The sequence below is a fragment of the Orycteropus afer genome, unplaced genomic scaffold (assembly GCF_000298275.1).
Source record: "Orycteropus afer afer isolate SDZICR_OR568_19922 unplaced genomic scaffold, OryAfe1.0 scaffold00028, whole genome shotgun sequence".
In the NCBI taxonomy this organism is placed as follows: Eukaryota; Metazoa; Chordata; class Mammalia; order Tubulidentata; family Orycteropodidae; genus Orycteropus; species Orycteropus afer.
The window spans coordinates 9304903-9325426 of record NW_006921615.1 but is presented as its reverse complement, the minus strand read 5'-3'; the positions used below and the strand labels follow the sequence as shown (position 1 = coordinate 9325426).

At 37.7% G+C, this 20524-nt stretch overlaps 1 protein-coding gene across 1 annotated transcript in view; it reads right to left on the bottom strand.

The window, feature by feature from the left end:
* Positions 1 to 20524, bottom strand: part of USP6NL (USP6 N-terminal like) — a 257499-nt gene that overhangs the window by 94298 nt on the left and 142677 nt on the right. Inside the window, exons 2-4 of the mRNA XM_042780231.1 lie at positions 20153 to 20220; positions 15845 to 15927; positions 8548 to 8587 (exon numbers count right to left, since the gene is read on the bottom strand). Coding sequence (XP_042636165.1) covers positions 8548 to 8587; positions 15845 to 15927; positions 20153 to 20220 — 191 coding nt within the window. The remainder of the gene's footprint in view (positions 1 to 8547; positions 8588 to 15844; positions 15928 to 20152; positions 20221 to 20524) is intronic.

Here is a 20524-nt window from a genome sequence, read left to right as displayed (position 1 = left end):
AAAAAAGGCATTGACTCATGTCACTTTAGTTTTATGTATTTCACTGTACACAAATTATATTTCAATAAAATGCATTTAAAAATAAATGAACTGGGTGATACCACAACAGAACCAACAGAAATTGAAAAGATAGTATCAGGATACTATGAAGAACTATACTCCAACAAATTCGAAAATCTAGAAGAAATGGACAGATTTCCAGAAACATACTACTTACCTAAACTAACAGAGGCTGAGGTGGATATTTAAACAGACCCATAACAAAAAAAGAAATTGAACAGGTCATAAAAATATTACCAACAAAAAAAGTCCTGGTCCAGATGGTTTCACTGGAAAATTCTACCAAACATTCAGAGAAGAACTGACACTAATTCTACTCAAACTATTCCAGAACATAGAAAAGGATGGAATGCTCCCAAATTCATTTTATGAAGCAAGCATAATCTTGATACCAAAACCAGGCAAAGACAACACTAAAAAGGGAAACTATAGACCAATATCCCTCATGAATATAGATGCAAAAATCTTTAACAAAATCCTAGCCAATAAACTCCAACAGCATATCGGAAAAATAATACATTATGACCAAGTGGGGTTCATATCAGGTATGCAAGGATGGTTCAACATTAGAAAAACAATCAACGTCATCCATCACATAAATAAAACAAAGGAAAAGAACCACAGGATCATATCAATGGATGCAGAAAAGGCATCTGATAAAATCCAACACCCATTCCTGATCAAAACTCTCAGCAACATAGGAACAGGAGGGAAATATCTCAACAAAATAAAGAGCATAGATGCAAAACCAACAGCCAACATTATACTCAATGGAGAGAGACTGAAACCATTCCCCTTGTGAACAGGAACCAGACAAGGATGCCCTCTATCACCACTTCTATTCAACATTGTACTGGAAGTCCTAGCCAGAGCAATAAGGCAAGAAAGGAGAATCAAAGGCATCCAAATTGGTAAGAAAGAAGTCAAAACATCCCTATTTGCTGATGATATGATCCTATACTTAGAAAACCCAAGAGACTCAGTGAAAAACTACTGGAACTAATTGAGAGATTTAGCACAGTGGCGGGATACAAGATCCTCATCCAAAAATCAGTTGTATTCCTCTACATCAGCAAAGAGATTGATGAAAAACAAAGAAATCAATACCATTCACAAGGGCTACCAAAAAAATAAAACACTTCAGAATAAATCTCACCAGGGACACAAAAGGCCTATACAAAGAAAACGACAAATCACTACTGCAAGAAACCATAAGAAATCTATGTAAATGGAAGAACATACCATGTTCGCGGATAGGCAGATTGAACATTGTGAAAATGTCAGTTCTACCCAAAGCAATCTATACATTCAATGTAATTGCAATCCAGATCCCATCAACATTCTTTAAGGATATGGATAAACCAATCACTAACTTTATACGGAAAGCAGAGACCTTGGATAAGCAAAGCACTATTGAAGAAGAAGAAGAAAGGAGGAGGTCTCACACTGCTGGATCTCAAAACCTACTATACAGCCACAACAGTCAAAACTGCCTGGTAGTGGTATAATGACAGACACATAGACCAATGCAATAGAATTGAGAACCCAGAAACAGATCCATCCACCTATGGTCAGCTGATCTTTGACAAAGGGCCAAAATCCATTAAATGGGGAAGAGAATGTCTGTTTAATAAATGCAGCTAGCAAAACTGGATATCCATTTGCAGAAAAATGAAACAAGATCTGTACCTCATACCATACACAAAAACTAAGTCTGATAGATCAAAGACTTAAGTGTGAAACCTAAAACTATAAAGTTCCTCAAGGAAAAACAAGAGGCAAATTTAGGGGCCTAATATATGGCATAAATAGACTATCAAGCATAACCCAAAATGTACAAACAGAAGAGAAACTAGATGAATGGGACTTTCTAAAAATTAAATTTTTATGTGCTTCTAAAGACTTCTCCAAAAGAGTCAAGAGAACCTACAGACTGGGAAATAGTATTTGGCAACAACATGTCTGACGAGACATAGCTCTAGAATTTATAGAAAACTCCAACACCTCAACAACAAAAAGATTAACAATCCAGTTAAAAAACGGGCAAAAGACATAAATGGACACGTCACCAAAGAGGATATTCAGGCGGCCAACAAACACATGAAGAAATGCTCATGATCATTAGCCATCAGAGAGATGCAAATTGAAACAACAGTGAGATACCACCTCATCCTAGCACTAATGGCAAAGTTCAACAAGATAGAAATAACAAATGCTGGCGAGGATGTGGAGAGATTGGGATTCTTGTACACTGCTGGTGGGACTGTAAAATGATACAACCACTGTGGAAAACAGTTTGGCGGTTCCTTAAAAAGCTGGAATTAGAAACACCATTTGACCTAGCAATCTCATTATTAGTTATATATCCTAAAAAAGTGAGAGCCAGGACAAAAACAGATATATGCACACCCGTGTTCACTGCAGCACCATTTACAAAAGCAAAAGATGGAAACAACCTAGATGTCCATCAACAGAAGAATGGATAGCCAAACTGTGGCACAAAGATACAATGGAATACTATGCAACCCTAAAGAATAATGTAGAATCAGCAAAACACTGTATAACGTGGATGAACTTGGAGGACATTATGCTGAGTGAAATAAGTCAATTACAGAAGGACAAATACAGTATTAGTTCATTATTGTAAAAAGTCAAGAAAAGGCTTATATATGGATGGGAATGTTCTTTGTTGGTTAGCAGGGGTAGGAGGCGAGGGGAGGGGAGTGAACACTGTAGAAAAAGAATGCATTGACCCATGACTCTTTAGTTTTGTGTGTTTCACTGTACATAAATTATATTTCAATAACATTATTTTTTTAAAAATGTTTTTATTTTCTATCTCTCCCCATTTTTTATTAAACTATTGTCTAAAGGATTATTTTATCCAATGTGTTATAATCCATTACCATCTCTATTCTTTTTGAAGCTCAAATTGTCCCAAATTTGGCCAGATTACCTCCTATCTATTTGAAGATTTCTCCCTGACAAGTTTGCCCTTTTGACACGCCCTATTAGTTTTTGACCAATTCCTTGTTTTCTGCCATAAAATAATCCTGGTTCACCAAATACTTATCATACCTCAGACCTGGAATCATCTATTTCTTGAAAAACCAGCAGCTCTTTGTAATAGGGATGGTCATCAAAAACTAAGGTGTGGGTACTAGATATACTCATCAATGTAATTTTTTAAATGGTGTAAGAAAATTCTACTCCCCTAAAAATATCAGAAAAATATATGTATCAAAAGGGAAATTATGCAGGAGTCTTAATTTCTAACCTGTATTCTCTTTGTTAGGAGCTCTTGTAGCATAGTGCCTAAGGTATTTGACTGCTAACCAGAAGGCTGGTGGTTCAAACACACCAGCCACTGCTTGGAAGGAAGGCTTGGCAATTTACTTCCATAGAGATACCGCCTCTGAAACCCCTCTGAAAAGGGGGGTTGCTATGAGTCAAGTTTGACTAGACGGCAGTGAGTTTGGTTTGTTTTTGGTTATTCCTTCTGTTATCCTCCTCCATTACTTCTTCTAAGAAAATGGTACACTGTTGTGTACTTTCCTTCCCATGATCAGTTTTCGGTAAAGAACTAACCTTCCACTTAAAGTCAGCAATATGATGCCCTATTACCTTAAGCTCACGTTGCCACTCCTTTTGGGGCAGAGTGTATAAAGACGAAAGCAGGGGCCAAAATCTTTTTGTTACTTCTCAACAGAGTACAGTGATCTGAGGTAGTATTTTTTAAACCTATATGAGACTAACTGAATAGTAAGTACTTAACAAAAGTTTGTTGAGTCATCCACATAATATTAGCTTGTGTTTTATATGATCTAAGGCTCCTCTCACTATAATATAGTTAATAATTCAAATAATTAAAAAAAACAAAACAAACTCACTGCCATCGAGTCGGATTCGACTCATAGAAACCCCCCCTTGGGCTTCCCAGGCGGTAGATTGCCCAACCAACCTTCCTTCTGAGGAGTGGCTGGTAGGTTTGAACCACCAGGCTTCTGGTTAGCAGTCAAATGGCTTCGGCACTACGCCAAGGCTAAACACAGTGCATGGGTGCGTAGTAAATGGCTTCCTTTTCTAGAATTAGGAATCTTAGAACTTTGTTCAAATTCCAGTTTTCATGTGCTTTTGTGTCCCTCACATTTAAATATTAAGATACTTGATTGAATATGAAGCTGAACAGAGGCATGCACGCTTAAGTCTTACCAGCAGAGGTCAGGAGAGGACAAAAAGTACAAGAAGGACTGTATCTTGCTCAAGTCTGTAAGTCATACACTTTAAGATTTCAAACCAAATAAAATTAAGATACAGTTTTTAAAGGTATAAAAAGGCCCAACATCCCATATACCATGAAAAATATTACACTACATAAAAGAATAGCTACATCTATGAAAATTTATAATTTTATGTATCCTTTCCTCCTTATTAAAAACATCAGTAAACTCAAAGAAACAATATAATCCATTGTTAATATTGTTCTCTACAGAGTAAATGGAGCTCTGGTAGCGTAGTGCCTAAGGTACTTGACTGCTAACCAGAAGGCTGGCGGTTCAAATCCACCAGCCACTCCTTGGAAAGAAGGTTAGGCAATCTATTTCCGTAGTGATACTGCCTCAGAAACCCCAGGAAGGGTCGCTATGAGTCCAGTCCGACTCGACAGCACATAACAACAACAACAACACACAGTAAATAAAATAAGAGTGTCTGTTTATTTGTTTAGGTGCCTGTTTGAGGGAATCCAAAGTACTCTGCAAACACTAACATTAATCCTTTTACGGTGGGGGTTGTCGCTATGAGTCGGATCCAACTTGACGGGCAGTGAGGTTTTTTTTTTTTTTTGGTTACATACTATTTTAAGCAGAATTCTGTTTCAGAAATTGCTTTATGTAAAAGAATACATTTGGCAAAACTGAAACTAAAGCCGTTATTTCTTAACTATGCATCAGTGTATGAGTCTTCCCATGATGGTAGTAAATATGAGCTTCAAGTGAATGCTTTGTAAGATTAATAAATACTTGTACACTTCGAAAAGGTTATCATTTATATTCAACTAAGAAATACATGTAGAATATTTTCCTTGCAAATGAAATGGCAGAGCTTGACCACTAAGACTAGGCAGCTGCTGTAGAATACAAGAACCTCACTCAAACCAGAACTGGGGGAAATCCTAATACAATTAAAAGTGTCTAGGCTTACACTGCTTTGCATGTGCCTAAATTTGCATTTTACTTAAAGAAGCCAAAACTATAAATGTCATGCAGTATGAGTATAGTTTATCTATGAAAGGTATTATGAAAGCCAATCAGCAGCCTCAGAACCCTATCCCTCCTCCAAAAAAGGACTGACAAATAAATACACAGTTGTGTTAAATAAAACACTAAGGTATGCATTGATCCTTTTCTTTTTAAGGAATTCCCCATTATATTCAACTTTAGCATGTTGTTGTTATGTGCCGTCGAGTCGGACTGACTCATAACGACCCCTCCTTGGGTTTCCGAGGCAGTATCACTACGGAAGTAGATTGCCCCATCTTCCTTTCGAGGAGTGGCTGGTGGATTTGAACTGCCAGCCTTCTGGTTAGCAGTCAAGTGCCTTAGGCACTATGCTACCAGAGCTCCCAACTTTTGCATAGACAACCAATTAATTCCAAGTCAAATTTCACTGGGTAAGAGGTCTTTTACTGTACAGACAAATCTCTTTAAGTAAATAAAATCCTCCCTAAAGCATGCATCCTCCACTAGATTTTCTTGTACTTCTTTTCTTCATTGTGTCATTTCTTGAATCATCTATGTCACTGGTTCACAAACTTTTGAACTTTCTGGCCTAGGAATTCACCAAAGGAAGGGGACATTAAAGAGAGAAAAAAACACTGAATTGTCAGATTATTTTGACAAACATGGATATCTAATTCTTCCATCCCTAAGTGCTCAAATAAAGGAGACGCTGTAACACTTGAAAGGATAATCCGTACCAGTTCTTTAAATTCAATATATTTGATGATATAAAGAAGTCATTACATTCAGTCATTCACTCAGCCAACAATTACTGAGCATATATTACATGGTAAACAATGGTCAAGGTTCTAGGGAGACAGCTGTGAACAAAGTGGATAAAAATCCACCCTTACAGAGATTACATTCCAGTGAGAGAAACAGATGAAATAAATAAGTCAAATATATAGCATGTGTTTTGGTTACCTAGTGCCACTCTGACAAGAATATGCCGCAAATGGGATGGTCTTAACAGGAGTTTATTCTTACAATTTGGAGGCTTTAAGTCCAAGTTCAAAGTGCCAGGCTCTAGGGGCTGGGTAAAAGCCCCTCAACCTTGGGGTCCAGCTCTGCCTCCTGCTCCCGGCCCACTGGAGCTAGAGGCATTTCTTCACTCAGACAGCTGCTGGCTGCTGAGGCTGAGAAGCCCCAAGGTTGACAAGTAAAAAGGCACAGTCCTGATGTTACCAAACTACACGGCAGGCCATTAACTTAAGTCCATTGTAAGTCCCAAGATCAGCAGAGCATGGCAGACTGCTGAGCAACGACATGGCTACATGCAGGGTCCAAACGTGCCATAGGCTAGAGACCATACCCAAAGGCTTCTCCTTATGTACAGGAAGAAGATCACATCCCAAAGACAGCTACTCAGCTGCTTGTGGTAGATCCCACCATGGAGCCGACTGCCAATCTCATCATGGCGAATTAACTACCACTAGCTGCCCAGCCACTCAGCCAGACCCAGCCAAGTCAACACACAAACATAACTACCACAGCATGTTAAAGAGTGCTAAGTGTGAAAGAGAAAATAAAGGAGGATAGCTTGTAGTGGGGAAGGGGAACAGTTAAAAAATTTAAATACAATGGTGAGGGAGGGTCTTACTTTGAAGGTGAGTAAATACTGAAGGAAATGAGGGACTATGTTGTTTTCAGGACAGAAGAGCATCCCAGAAGAGGAAGCAACCAGTGCAAAAGGCCTAAAAGAGAGACTATGGCCAGCAAAAGAGGCCAATGAGTGAGCAAGGGATGGTAGGAGGAGAGATCAGAGAGGTAACAGAAACCAGAACGTTTAGGGACTTGTGGATCATTCTGAGAACATTCCCTTTTACTCTGGATAAGATGGGGAGCCACTACAAAGTTGTGATCAGAGTGATATGATCTGACTTATGTTTTAATGTGATTATTCTGGCTGTTTTATGAGAACAGACCAATTATGAGGAAGAAGAACAGCTTTAGAAGCAAGCAGGTGGGAGTAGAAGAGAGATTACTGTGGACCCATTACAGTGGACCAGGATGGCATAAACAGAGATGGCGGTTAGTTATGAGATCTTAAATACAATTGAAGACAAAGCTCATAGGATTTGCTGACAGATGAGATGTGGAGTATTGAGGAAAGAAAGTCAAAGATAACACAGAAGTTTTTGGACTGAACAACTGGAAGGGCAGAGTTGGGGGAGTCTATAAATGGAACAGATTTGAAGAGAGTGATAGAAGCTCCAGTTTGGACATTTATCAGCCACATAAGTATATATACAAGTCAGACATTTAAGTATAGACACTGAATGTACACACAGGGCTATACAATGCTGGGATTCAAGGTGCCAAATCATCAACACACAGTTGGTATTTAGAGTTACTGGACAATAAACTTCACAAAGGCAGAAACTAGGTCTTATTTATTCCAGTATTCTAGGAAGTACCTAGTCCAGTTCTTGATACAAAGTTGCTACTCAATAACATAGCTATTAAAAGAAATTTCTTTCTAAACACCTCCCCCTACACAAACATGCACAAACTCCAACAATAATCCCAATAGAAGACTTACTTTCATTCCATAATGCATTATTTGATATATAAAAAAACGGCGAGTGGATGTGGATGAGAGATTCTAACCAACTTCTACATTTACTCCCTAGTTCTCATGCCCAATCGGGTGTGGAACCAGCTCCCTAGTGAAATATAATAAGGAGAGGGGAAATACATTTTTTTTTAAAGTTGATTTTGCTAATGTTGTTTGTAGAAAGTGTATTAAAATCTCATGGAACAGCTGTCTCCCAAAAGCTATGAGTCTAGAATAGTGCTTTATTAGTCAGGAAAGTGCATGAGAATCACTTGTGAGGTTTTTTTAAAAAATGGACATGCCTGGGCCCCTGCTGCAGCGTTTCCAATTTAACACACTGCTGTGGGTTCTTAACTACTGTGCTTTAAAAAGGTTCTATGTTGTGAAGACTCCCAGATTGAGAACTACCCATCTGGAATACAAATTCTTCTCTGTTAACTGCTATGTTGATTTATTTTCAAATATCTACCAGAGGTTTCACAAAATCTCCTCAGATTATTTCACCATAGATTTAATTACTTTCTTATATTGATATAATGAAGGTCCAATTCTAACAATGGCTGTGTCATTAACACATAATATGGTACTCAAAATCACAAAGGTAGTAATTCTTATTCTTATTCTTCTAATAACTATAAACCAATTACTTACCCGTTCCACAGCTGCATTATGGTATGGGAGCTCTTCCTCACTGCAGACGAAAAACAGTTCATGTGAGATAGTTGAAATCTGAGATAGTTAAGTTGAAATCACAGTGAACTTGTTTTTACAATTAAATGATAAACAACCATTTATCATCACATATTTATACAAGTTTCCATTTCACTGAGTTCAGTATAGAACAATTAGCTATTCTGTAACCAAAATGCTTCCACTCTTCAAATCTCTGCACCTGTATGTTCAATATAGAAACCACTAGTCACAGATGGCTATTTAATTATAATTTTGAATGTAAATTAAAATGAAATAAAACTTAAAATTCAGTTCTTTAGTCTCACTAGCCATATTTTAAGTATACAATAGCCAGGTTGCTGCTGTATGGAACAGTGCAGATATAGAACATTTCCATCATTGCAGAAAGTATTCCTGGACAGCAACTGATCTCAACCAGGAGTTTAGGAGTCCATAAACTTTTCCTGTACATGGTCAGACAGTAAATATTTTAGGCTTTGTGAGCTACATACTGTCTGTCACAACTACTCAACTCTGCTATTGGAAGCCACAGATGACATGTAAATTGAGCATGAATACTCTATACCCAAAAAATAGGCAGCTGGTTGTATTTGCCCTATGGGCCATAATTGGTCAACTTTGAGCTCATCACGTCTGCTCTTATTCTCAAACAATGATCTATAATAAACGACTGCTTAAAAATTTAGCATAAGGAGATAAAATGATCTCCCACAGATTTATGAATTAAAAAGAAAACTTGACCTTTTATTCTGTACAATGATAAATTCATTGTCAAAATTTCAGTGGGGATGGTTTCTTTAAAATAAAGAATATAAGATCAAATTCCTTTTTCTGGTACAGTATATAGTGCCTAAGGCACCTGACTGCTAACCAGAAGGCTGGTGGTTCAAACCTACCAGCCACTGCTCAGAAGGAAGGTTGGACAATCTACTTCCGTAGTGATACTGTCTCAGAAACTCAAGGAGGGATTGCTATGAGTTGGGTCTGACTCGACGGCACATAACAACAACATATTTTGTGATATTATCTCAGACATAAAACATTCAGAGACTCTTGTACTGTCAGTAATATAGTAACAATGGGCTATCAACAAAGTTGTGTGTTTTGAGTTGCTATCGAAGAAGTATTAATATTTTGGCAAAAATATGTACTTATTTTACTTTAGCTTATTTTACGACCAAATAATAGCACTTTTAAAATACAATGAATTAGTATTCAAGAGTGCAGCATTTTTAAAGGTACTCTTGTTACTCTGTAGACTTAGTAGGTGAACCACTGAGCTAATAGCAATGGAGCTGACAAAAGAGTGTAACGGTCAAGAGAGATCCTAGACAGATAGTCCAAACACAGATATGAAGACTAACATTTTCACTTAGTCACAGAAAGTGATGCCTAATACAGACATGTTCAGCACTATCCAAACCAGTGGATTCAAATTAAAATAGGCTACATCTTCAGACAGCTCAGGAGTATATGAAGAAAAGAGATGAAGGTTGAGAAACTAATTCTCAAGAAAAAAGACACTTGAGGATTAAATATAGAAGTCTTCAGACCACAAAGATGGATGATGGTACAAGAAGAAGGCTGTTTTCCCACATGAATTTTCTTGCATTATTTCTTCATAACCAAGACCTTTTATATAGAATCTGCAGTGTGCATAACACCAATCTCCAGAGAATTTTTCCTCCTCAAAATTCTGCATTGGCATACATTAATTTTCATAACCTTACAAGGAAAAAGGCTGGAGAATGCCTCCTTCATCAACAGCTCCTTGCAATGTTCAAAATACACATGCAAAGCACCGCACCAGTCTCAGACACAGTGTCTGGCCCATCTCAGAAGCTCAATAAATATTACTGGATGAATGTATGAATAGAAGAATGGATGCATGCCTGCAAGCATGTATGCATCTTTACCTTGCCATCTAAATATCCTTCAAGTAGAAGAAAGGAAACAGCAAAACTTGGGTAAGTGCAGAGTATTCTTTCAGGTCAGCAATCTACAGTCCATTGGCCAAATCTGGCTCACTGGCTGTTTTTGTACATAAAGTTTTACTGGAACACAGCCACACACATTTATTTATGTATTGTCTATGACTATTTTCATGTTTGCTACAGTAGCAAAGTGAAGAGCTTTGACACAAAGTGAAATATTTAACCTCTGGCTTTTTACAGAAAGTTTTGCTAAACAGGGCTTTGGAGACCAAGAGTTTGTTCTTCAAGGGAAAAGGTACATAATGGCTGTTTAAAGAAGAAAACAAGCTGTCAGCAAGTAGCTACATTTTATGAAAACACATAAGCAAAAACAAAACACCACCACCAACAAAAAAAAATCTGTAAGTTATCCTGGAAACAGAGAGTCCTTAACTGGATATATTTTTGCATCTGTTATTAAACTTTAAGGAGCTCTGATAGTATAGTGCTTAAGGCACTTGACTGCTAACCAGAAGGCTGGCGGTTCAAACCCACCAGCCACTCCTTGGCAGGAAGATGGGGCTATTTACTTCTGTAGTGATACTGCCTTGGAAACCCAAGGTGGTTGCTATGAGTCGGATCCGACTCCACGGCACATAACAACAACAACAACATTAAACTTTAAGGAGCTCTGGTGGTGTAGTGCTTAAAGCATATGGCTGCAAAAGGTCAGTGGTTTCCACTCACTAGCTACTCTGCAGAAAAAAAGATGAGGTGGTCCACTTCTGTAAAGACTAACAGCCTTGAAAACCCAATGTGGGGTAGCTATGAGTTGGAATGAACTTGATGGCAGTTAGTTTGGGTTTTTTTTGGTTTGACTAAACTTTAAGTGTCACTAATTAGTGTATGTTGTTGTTGTTGTTATGTGCCCTCGAGTCGGCCCCGACTCATAGCGACCCCTCCTTGGGTTTCCAAGGCAGTATCACTACGGAAGTAGGATTGCCCAACCTTCCTTCCGAGGAGTGGCTGGTGGGTTTGAACTGCCAGCCGTCTGGTTAGCAGGCAAGTGTCTTAGGTGTCCATAATTTCTCAATGGCTCAGGTGAAATATTTCTGTAACTGCTAAGATAAACTCATTGGAAACTTAAAACTTTTAAGATCAATAAGTTTAATAGGTTGACTAAATTGAGGTTTGTTTTTATAATAAATTTTATATAAGTTAAGATTTACTCTAGACAAAATTTATAGGATGGGTAGAAAGTTCTCAGCCCTTCAATCTTAATAGGTATTCTTTAAAAACAAAAGCATATCTGTTTCAGCTTTCATATATTTACATAGTCATAGTGAACTACAGACAACTGCTAATTTTACAAATATACATATTTTGATAAATAACTGAAAATCCAAATTGTGCTATTAATTTTATCTTCTCTATTTTTGGTATAATTTCCTTTTGTCTATTAATAACTTATGACCTATAAGCATTATTTATCTTTATCCAAGTACTAACAATCATTTGTTGAGCAGACTAGCAATGAAGACTATTTTTTATAGGCATGTTTAGATTTTGAACGGCAAAAATAAAAGTTCTCTAACTTCTTAAATAAGATCTATTTCTCCATTTTCCAAATGTAACTCCATTGGAAGCAAACAGACTGAGGACAACTTCCCATTTCTGAGTACTAGACAAAGACAATGCTGTTCCGTCAGCAAACCAACACTGTTTGCCAATATCTTTAATATTTACTGTGGTCTGTTACAAAAATCAAGTTAAACTGTAAATTACTATCACACCCTTCACATATCAGAACAACTAATTTCAGTTATTAAAAATCATAGATAGATACAAGGTCAGCAAGCTTCACAGCAGGCTACAAAGTTTGGGGTTCCCCTGCCCATTTTATTGATATTGACACTTAAAATCCAATTTTACCGCAGAACCAATCAACAATTATAAAGAGTGAAAACAGCAAAAAGCTATGCTCTTTTGATTGAAGTATCATAGGAACCAGTAACTAAATGCCTGGGTAAAGTGACTATTCAACAGCACAAAAACTCCAGTCTACAGTGACTAGTGATGAAAGCCACCATTAAAACCTCTGGAGAAAAGTGTTTTACTTAAATTAGACATTGTGATAAAAACCAATGCTTCATTATTTTCATTTGTGCTGCCTGCTTTAGGAATAGATTCTGGAGCAAATAAAATTTTTAAAATCAGTGTAACAATATGACAACTGGCACCAACCTACTTTATTCTCAAAAAAGCAGCAATCATTTCAGATAGTATCCTTCTCTTTAGGTACTTTTATCTCCTTTGTTTTTCTTCCCAGGCCTTTAAAATAATTTATTCTGAAATCTTATTAATTATACAGAGCAACAGTAACAGGCAGCATAATGCAGTGGTTAAGAACACAGGCTCTGCAGTCAGACTGCTCAGGCCCATATCCACGGTCTGACCCTTACTGATAGTACAACGTCAGCAAGTTACTTGACCTCTCTGCTTCTATTTCATCATCTAAAAATCAGGGGGAGTAGGGGAGAGAAGAGGACCTACCCCAGCAAGATTTGAGAGGAATGAATGAGGTAATCTATGTAAAGTGTTAGAAACAATGCCTGGTACACAGTAAGTGGTCAATAAATATTAGTTGGCATTATCGAAGTTATTATTTTTCTCACCAAGGCCAAATGGATTTCAGCACAAAGGGTAGAAAACAAACATGAAATAATTGAGTGCAATGTTTTAAACTGTCAAATACAGACTAGACTCTTGAGCCAGAACTTCTTGTTACTAAGGTCCAGTTCATGTTGCTTCAAGCAATGAGAAAAGAGAATTTAGGTAATTATTAGAGCCTTTGTAATACAAAGGGAGTTCTGGTGATGCAGTGGTTAAAGCACTCAGCTGCAAAATGAAAGATCAGGGGTTTGAACCTACTAGGCACTCTATGGAACAAAGATAAGGCAGTCTGTTTCCCTAAAGATTTATAGCCCTGGAAACCCTCTTGGGCAGAGTTCTACTCTGTCCAATGGGGTTGCTATAAGTCAGAATCTATTCGATGGCAGTGGATTTTGTTTTGTTTTGTTTCTCTTGGATTGGAATACAAAAGGTTTTCATATGTATTTTGTACTATATTGGATCATTTTATGATAAACTATTACCTATTACAATGGCTCACTACCACTGGATACACGTGGGAAGTTCTATCCTGCCTTTTGAATCAAAATCTAAGATAGGACCCGGAAATTATTTAAAACAACAACTTCCTAGCTTATTATGTGAAGGTAATTTTGGAAGCCACTGACCTTGACAGTTCCAAATGCTCAAACTGTCCTTTAAAAAACTTCACTCACATACTCAGATATGGATATTAACCCATACAAATATGCAAATTTGAAAGTGGCCAAGTTTTATTTACTTAAAAAAAAAAAAAAAAGGAAGAGGGGGAATTTTAAAACAGCACTGTTAAGAAAAACTTTTATTGTGATTTGGGTGAAAGTATAGAGAGTAAATTGGTTTTCTATTCAACAGTTCATATACATTTTGTTTTGTGACACTGATTGCAATCCCCACCATGTAATAGCACTCTTCCCACTTCCTCCCTGTGTTTGCTATTTCCCTCCATCCTTCTTCCCTATCCCTTCCTGCCTTCTGAGCTTTATCCCTGGGCAAATGCTGCCCTTTTAATCTGGTATGGTTGATTGTTCTAAGGAGTGCATGCCTCCCTAGTGTTACTGTTCACTGTGTAGGCTTGTCTATCATTGGGCTAAAAGTTGAGCCACGAGGCTAAGTTCAGTTCCAGATCTGAAAGGTGTCTTAAGGGCCACAGACATGGGGGTTACACCAGTCTCTATCAGACAAGTAAGCTGATCTTTTATTATTTTGAGTTTTGCTCCACATTTTTCACCCACTCTACCCAGGACTTCCTATTACTTCCTATTGTGATCCCTTTCAGAGCTGTCAGCAGCAGTAGATGGGCACCATCTAGTTCTTCTGGTCTCGGGATCACAGAAGCTGGGGTTCACATGGTCCATTAGTAAAACAGTACTTCAATCATAAAGACCATCTTTATGATTTATGACTATCTATTAGTCTACTAAAGAGCAAACTCTCTTGGTTATATTTACTCAAGAGAACTTTTCAGATATGCTAATAACATGAGGTATAAAACCTTATATTTATCTAGAAATTTATATAATATTCTTATATTTTATTTCTTCAAAAGCCTCAAATATACAATAATGTATGTGGAGCATTGATTGATTCCTGCTCTACAAATGAGGCATGAAATAGTTAACTGATTAGAGACCAGAAAAGCCACAACAAGAGCACAAATTCTCTGACTCCCAGAACTGTTTGTTTGTTTTCTTGTTTTATCCACAGAAAAACAGGATACAACAAAATAGTTCCTACATGCAAAAAGCTGAACAGGAGTAAAACACAAAGTGCTGTAAGTCACTGCTATGAACTACATAAGAGATTGTGTTTTCCCTCAAAATGTAATCATATATTATATGATTTGTAATAAACAAAACTGAAAAAGAATACACGTGAATGAGACAAGTTACTTACTAAATTGGGAACCCAATTAAACACTGCCAGAACCAGACAGATGGACATATGATTAGAAAGAACCTCTAAGGGTCTGATGTCACAGTAGTTAAAGCACTTGACTTCTAACCAAAAGGTAGGCAGTTCAAACTAACCAGCTGCTCCACGGAAGAAAGATGAGACAGTCTACTTCTGTAAAGATTTCCAGCCTTAGAAACTCTCTAGGGAAGTTCTACTCGTTCCTGAAGGGTCATTATGAGTTGGAATCAACTCAATGGCAGTGGGTTTAGACCTCTATCAACTTTTTATATAACATACTTGGGATAAATAGAATTAATTTTGAGAAGCAATAACATGAATATATTTACAAGCATAAATAAGAAAGTATTTCTTTTCATTGTTCATTTTAGGCTGCAAAACACTATTGTTCTAATTGCTAATTATTTAAAAAACACATTTGTATAAAATGTGTTATAATTATTTTTAAAGTACAAATTGCTATTCATTCACATTTAATTTTGCTAGATTATTAACATAACTCATTTAGTACACTAATGTTCTTACCAAAATACTGAAAACTGCATTCTTAATGATAGCTCAATTTCATTCACAAACATTAAAAATGCCAGGAATTTTATGACAAATTTCATAACAACACCACCAAAAAAAAAAAAGACACATTGTTGGACCATTTCTAAAATCTTATTCATAAGAATTCTACTGAAAATAAGAAAAAACAGTAAGTGACCATAAAAACATTATAATCTAAAAGTTGGCTTTCAATGTATGCAACTTACTGTAAAAAGCCAAATCTATCTGTGACTTTGTAAACAAGGTAATCAGCATCTTCCCAAGGTTCAATCTCTGCACCTTCTCGTCCCTAAAACAGAGGACAGAAAAAGGTGTTACTAGGAGTTTATAAAACCAAATGTATTATTAAAATAAAAAGGCCAAAGAACAAGAGCTATTTTATATTTTATTAACAATAAGATCTGGAGGAAAAGGTATTATCAACCTTATTAACATTTATTTTTCTTTAAGCCAAACTAATTTTGGCAGTATCACTGTTTTCTTAGTATGAACTTTGATAGATATAAGATGTTAACAATAACTGACATGTGGCTAAGTCTTGATTAGATGAAAGTTCCAGTAAGAAGCTATGTTGCGGTGAATTACTTAATATACATTGTCTAGCCATAGTCTTTTTGACTCCCATAAAATGATTGAGTGAGACTATGCAAAAAGATGTTTGTGGCCCACTAAGAAGAATGGACAGCCTGCAAGAATGAGCATGGAATCCCTGTGGGAGCGGGACCATGCATATAAGGTCTATGGAACCATAACAAGGGAATTAGTCAGTTTTGCCTTCCTGCTGGACTTCAAAAAAGAGCCAATCCCAGAGTGAGGGAAGGATCTCACTACCACCAAGGAAAAAGAGCCAGGAGTGGAGCATGTCCTTTGGACCTGGGGTCCCCTGTACTGAGAAGTTGCTAGAACTAGAGAGAGACAGAGAGAGAGAACAAGAGAGAGAACTGTAACACCACAGATGGCCAGAAATGGCAAGAAGTAGTGGTGGAGAAGCTGTAGCAGCGGACCCAGGAGACTACACACGAAGGCTTGGTGGGCTTCCCAGCCCACGGAGCAAGGAGACTACTATGGGTGGGCTGACCCACAGAGCAAGAAAGCTGAGCACCTTTGGACAAGAGGCTTGATGGTGAAATGGTGTACCTCTGGGTACTTGGGGGAGCTCTAGTGGCATAGTGCCTAAGGTATTTTACTGCTAACCAGAAGGTTGGCGGTTCAAGCCTATCAGCCACTCCTCAGAAGGCAGATTGGACAATCTACTTCCATGGACATATCACCTCAGAAACCCAAGGAGGGGTTGCCATGAGTCAAAATCAACTCAATGGCAGTGAGTTCGCTATTTTTGGTGCTGGCACCTGGCAGAGCTAATCTGACTAATCTATGGAGGGAGAGAGCTGAGTACTTCCAGGCCAAGGATTCCTGGTGGAGTTGGTGCCTCTGGGCACTTACTGGCAGAGTTAAAGAAGCTGTTCTGACCAAAGAACTACATTCTGAATCATTTCTGATTCTGAATTGGAGCTTGTTACTTCCCTAATAAACCCCATAATCTTGAGTACTGTCTGTGAGTTCTGTGTGGTCATTGCAATGAATCATCAAATCCAGCAGAGAGTAAAGAGTGATGTGGGAAGGACAGTTGCATTGAGAACTGGTAAAAAGGTTGGAGAGTGGAGGCATTTCTGACCTCCACCTCATAGAAATCAGTCTAGGGCTGTTGATTTTGATTCTCCTCTCCCCTTAAGAAGGTAGAGAAGGTCTGATGCCCCACTCCACCATTTCTACAAAAGCAAAGTGGGAGCAACAGAACAATGGGAAGGAAAGATAGCAAAGCTATTAAAAATAACATACAGTTTTAATAAATAAAATCCCAGAAATATTTAAAGAATTCACCTATAAATCATTAATTATAACGTTTGAATGCAAACAAAGCATCTCAAGTATGAACCCCCAAACTTATTTTAGAATGAACATGTCGTAGAAAAAATATCTTTCTGTCCTTTTCATCCAAACTTCTCAGAGGAGTAGGCTATACACCTTGTCTCTCTACTTCTTTACTTCACAGTTACATCAGCACTAAAATTATATTCTTGCCAAAGTCAAAAATGACCTCCCAATTGTCAAATCCTGAGGATGCTAGTCCTTCACTCCCTCCAGTTGCCACTGAATTGATTCCAACTCATGGCAACCCCATATGTGCCAGAGTAGAACTGTACTCCATAGGGTTTTCAGTGGCTAATTTTTCAGAAGTAGATAAGCAAGCCTTTCTTCTGAGTCACCTATGGGTAAACTTGATCCTCTAACCTTTTGGTTAGCATTAACCATTCGCACTACCCAGGGACTCTGGACAAGATTCAGTCCTTATCTAATGGACCTTGTAGGTACACTTACAACTATTGTTGTTGTTGTTGTTGTTATTTGCTGTCAAGTCAGCCCCGACTCATAGCGAGCCCTCCTTGGGTTTCCGAGGCAGTATCACTACGGAAGTAGGATTGCCCAACCTTTCTTCTGAGGAGTGGCTGGTGGGTTTGAACTGCCAGCCTTCTGGTTAGCAGTCAAGTGCCTTAGGCACTATGCTACCAGAGCTCCCACGACTATTATTCACTCCTTATCCCCTGATGTTCATGACACCCTCCTGTTTAGGTTCTCCTCCTACTTTTCCAACCATTCTTTTGAAGGCTTTCTCATGGACCCCTTTTAACTGTGGGTGGGCCTGGTGTTTTGCCCTCAGTTTTTCTCTTTCTAGGTAATCATTTACTCTTGAAGCTTGTAACTAACACTAACTTGTACAGGAATTAGTTATGAACGCAACGGTCTATAACAATTATTCAAATTTCAGGCTCAAATAGCCAACTGTCTTGTAGACACCTCCATCTGAGTACATTTTATAATTAACTGCTCATATGTTCTCCAAGTAGGCTCTGAGCATCTTGTGGGCAAAAATTGCTGTAATTTATTTCTATATTGTGAATTCCCAATTCCGAGCATGATGCCTAGAGCCTAGTCACTAAGTGTTAATTGCATGAAAAAAAGATGCATGCAAGCATAAATGAATCATAGTTCTATTGGTTTTAAATTAGCTAAGCAGTTAAAACCAGTTAATTAGGTTTTTCATTACCCTAAAACCTAATCACAATAATGGGAAATTGTGTCTGATGTTCCATCCAACCAACTTAAAAACTCTTGGAATATAATTTAAGTTACTAAGCCTGTACACCTCTCTGGAAGCAGGACACAGTCCAGATGGCTTCCTATAATTTCATGCTCATATTATTCATAAAAATAATAATAAAATATCAAATACAAAATTACATGCAAGTAAGGAGAAGGACATCGCCATAGGTAAAGTAGACAGTCAGCAAAAAAAGAGGAAGACCCTCAATGAGACAGATTGAAACAGTGGCTGCAACAACAGGCTCAAATAGCAATGACTGTGAGGACTGCAGGGCCGGGCAGTGTTTCATTCTGTTCTATATAGTATCGCTATGAGCCAAAATAGACTTTACAGCACCTAACAACAATAGAAATATATAACATACCATTTGTAAATTACTGCTAATACTCACTATAGACCTCAGGAGGTAAGGTAATAAGGTAAGAAATAAGGAGACATGTAAAATGTCAGCAATTATGATTTTCTAGGGTATCAAAATAGGATTTCATAACTAACATAAGGATAAAATGCTAATTGAAATTAAACATAAATGTGTAAATTCAAATTTTCAGACCCATGTTAAATTTATTACAGCATATATAAATAGTATATAAGGTGGATATTTAATTCTGTATACTTATGTATTCAAATACTGAGGATAGTAGTGCCTAGGGTACTTGACTGCTAACCAGAAGGCTGGCAGTTCAAACCCACCAGCAACTCCTTGGAAGGAAGGTTGGGCAATCTACTTCCGTAGTGATATGGCCTCGGAAGCCCAAGGAGGGGCCGCTGTGAGTCAGATCCGACTCAATGGCAGTATGTTTGGTTTGGTTTAGTATGAGTCAGGGAGCTCTGGTGGCATAGTGCCTAAGGCATCTGGATATAAGAGTACAGTAAACAAAAGAAACTCTGGCCCTCACAGAGTTTACTTTCTAAGAGGGAGAACAAATAATGAAGAAAATAAGTAAAATATATAGTATTTTGGATGCTGATAGTATCATGGTGAAAAATAAAGTAGGGGAAAAGGATATGGGTAGGAGGGCAGTGATGGTGGTATTAACCAGATGGTCAGAGAAGATGTCACTAAGAAGGTAGTATGTGGGCAAAGATCTAAAAGAGGTAAGGCAATGAGACATGAAGATACCCAGGATATAAATGTTCTAAGCAGAAGAAACGGTGACACTGAGCCCTGAGGCAGAAATGAATTGCAGTGTTTGAAGGAGAAATATTTGGGAGGGAAGTCAAAAGAAAAAAAAATGAACTCAGTGTTTACATGCAGTAAACAAACTGCTTCTGCAATTTAAGCTCTCTAAAAAGCAATTCCATTTCTATTTATGTGTTTTTTCCAAAGAAAAACTTACTTAATACTTACTCTGTCATATTTAGCAACTATCTCAGCTCGTTCCTGGGCAAGTTTGAGTGCTACATCCTGGTCTGAATCTGTGGAGAGATCAAATGTAGATGTACTGTTAGTCAGAGAATTATATCATTAATTAATTATAATACTAGGATAAGACATATACAAATAAAACAATAAATATAGTCTAAAATGACAACCCTGTAAAAATCAAATAAAAAACATAAAAGGGTAACTTTAATATTGTTGTTGTTATGTGCCGTCGAGTCGGCCCCGACTCATAGCGACCCCTCCTTGGGTTTCCGAGACAGTATCACTACGGAAGTAGGATTGCCCAACCTTCCTTCTGAGGAGTGGCTGGTGGGTTTGAACCGCCAGCCGTCTGGT